This window comes from Gymnoscopelus microlampas (assembly GCF_963454915.1).
Source record: "Gymnoscopelus microlampas genome assembly, chromosome: 23".
Classification (NCBI taxonomy): domain Eukaryota; kingdom Metazoa; phylum Chordata; class Actinopteri; order Myctophiformes; family Myctophidae; genus Gymnoscopelus; species Gymnoscopelus microlampas.
Genome location: NC_139960.1, coordinates 17,980,275 through 17,982,158, shown reverse-complemented (window position 1 = coordinate 17,982,158; position 1,884 = coordinate 17,980,275). Strand labels below are relative to the sequence as shown.

The 1,884-nt window shown below is 43.1% G+C and overlaps 1 protein-coding gene across 1 annotated transcript; it reads right to left on the bottom strand.

Annotated features, from left to right (window-relative positions):
- Nucleotides 1-345: 345 nt before the first annotated feature.
- LOC311039575 (microfibril-associated glycoprotein 4-like) lies at nucleotides 346-1,643 on the bottom strand (the record flags this gene model as incomplete). Its single annotated transcript, XM_084049515.1, has 2 exons — nucleotides 346-914; nucleotides 1,485-1,643. The coding sequence occupies 2 exons, from the start codon at nucleotides 1,641-1,643 to the stop codon at nucleotides 360-362; spliced, it is 714 nt and encodes a 237-aa protein (XP_083905641.1). The 3' UTR covers nucleotides 346-359.
- Between the last annotated feature and the right edge of the window lie 241 nt (nucleotides 1,644-1,884).

Sequence of the window (1,884 nt, the reverse complement as noted above, 5' to 3'; positions counted from 1 at the left end):
ATTATAAACATTTCTAACGAGTGTTATGAATCTTTAAAATGCATTGTAAATGTGATTATAATGAATTATAGACCCGACCTTTAAGTAAAGCGTTACAAAATACACCATATCTTTGTCTTTGCATGCATGTCTTCATTCATGACGGTGAAACAATAGGTTTACAATATCTTGGATTATTTATTCATTTAAGAGCTATGACAGGTCACCACTGTAATAATATGTTTTACAGATTAGGATTAAGCAGACTCCCAAAGGGAGAAAAGACCCACATTCAAACCATGAAGTGTACATTTTGCATCATGCCTGTTACACCACGGTTGTGCTTTTCAAAGATAATATGCATGTGAACCTAAACATGTTTAAGGAACACGTCTGATCTTCATCGCTACAGCCTTCAGGGAGTAATGAGGACCCTCCCAGGTGTGCCAGTCCACACCTGTTGCAAATTGAGCCGTCCGTCCCCAAAGGTAAGGACCGTTGATGTTAGCATGATGACAGGAACAGAACCAAAACGCACCGTAAAAATGACTTGCACAGTTATACCTCCACGTGTCCTGATCTTTGTCAAAGGTTGAGAATTTCATTCCATCGTGACTGAACAGTGAGTCTCCTGCTCCTCCACCCTGGAAGCCAGCAACGTGCAGCCTGTAGCCATCAGCCTCAGAACCCACAGAGAAAGAGGAGTAAGAGGCAAACGCTGCGTTTCCCTCAAAGTCTTCCATGTCCACCCTCAGCTGGTACGTTTCGTTCTGGGTAAGGAGATGCATGTTCTCCAGTCCCAGCCAGTACTCGCCCGATGCGTCTCCAAACCCAGCTCGGTACTGAGCCCAGGGCCTGTAGAAGTTCACAGTGCCGTCCAGTCTTCTCTGGATGACCGTCCACTTCCCTCCATCTGTGTCCATGTCACAGTAGACCTTGAATGAAGGAATTTTATTTGTATAGCGCTTTTCCAAACAAAGTTACAAAGTGCTTTAAAAACAGCAAACATCAGCAAGAGAAAGAATAATAAGAAAAATATGAAGAAAAAAAGACAACATAAAAACAGTCAGTCCATAAAACAATCCTGGAAAAACCCTTAATATACAGTTTATACCAGGGGTCTTCAACGCTTTCAGGCCAAGGACCCCCTAGCTGAGAGAGAGAAGAAGCAGGGACCCCCACCTCTATATTGTATAAAATCGTGTTTCAGATTAAACTTTTTTTTTTACCTAGTCTGCTCTTTTTTCCCCTCTACACCTATAGCCTCTTTACCAAAAATAGCCGATCTACAAGCTCTCAACGCCTCGCAGCGCAAGGCGTTGAGCGCTTGTAGATCTGCTATTTTTGGCTAATGTTCCCCTCAGAAAAGGAATTCTAGGGTTCAAGTGGTGAAAAAACTAAATTCTATCACAAAGATTTGGCAAACCCCCTATAGTAGCTCTGAGGACCCCCTAGGGGTCCCGAAACCCCCTGTTGAAGACCCCTGGTTTATACACTTTATATACCTTGACAGGTGCAGGTGAAGATGTGGGGTAGATGGTGTACACATCACTCTGTGTGGAGACGTTGTAGATTTCCTCACAGTCCAGAGCCAGGTTGAGATCACAACGAGGAACAGAGTGGACTGTTACAGCCAGAGACAGAAGTGCAACAACAAGTATCATCTTGAAGTCTTTAAAGTCGCACCTTGTCGTTCAGATCAAAGGACTTCAAGTTCTGAGTGTGTTGAGTCACAGTGTAAGTTCAGCTCCAGTCAAAGGTTCAATGCAGTCAGAGTTTGAGAACCTTCTTTTATAAAGTGGGTAAAATTTAATTTGGGCTAAACCTCCACCTGCCAGGTAAATGCACAGTAGGACCCAAAAGCAGAACTTGAAACAGGCAGGATTAAATCAAAGTATTTATAGC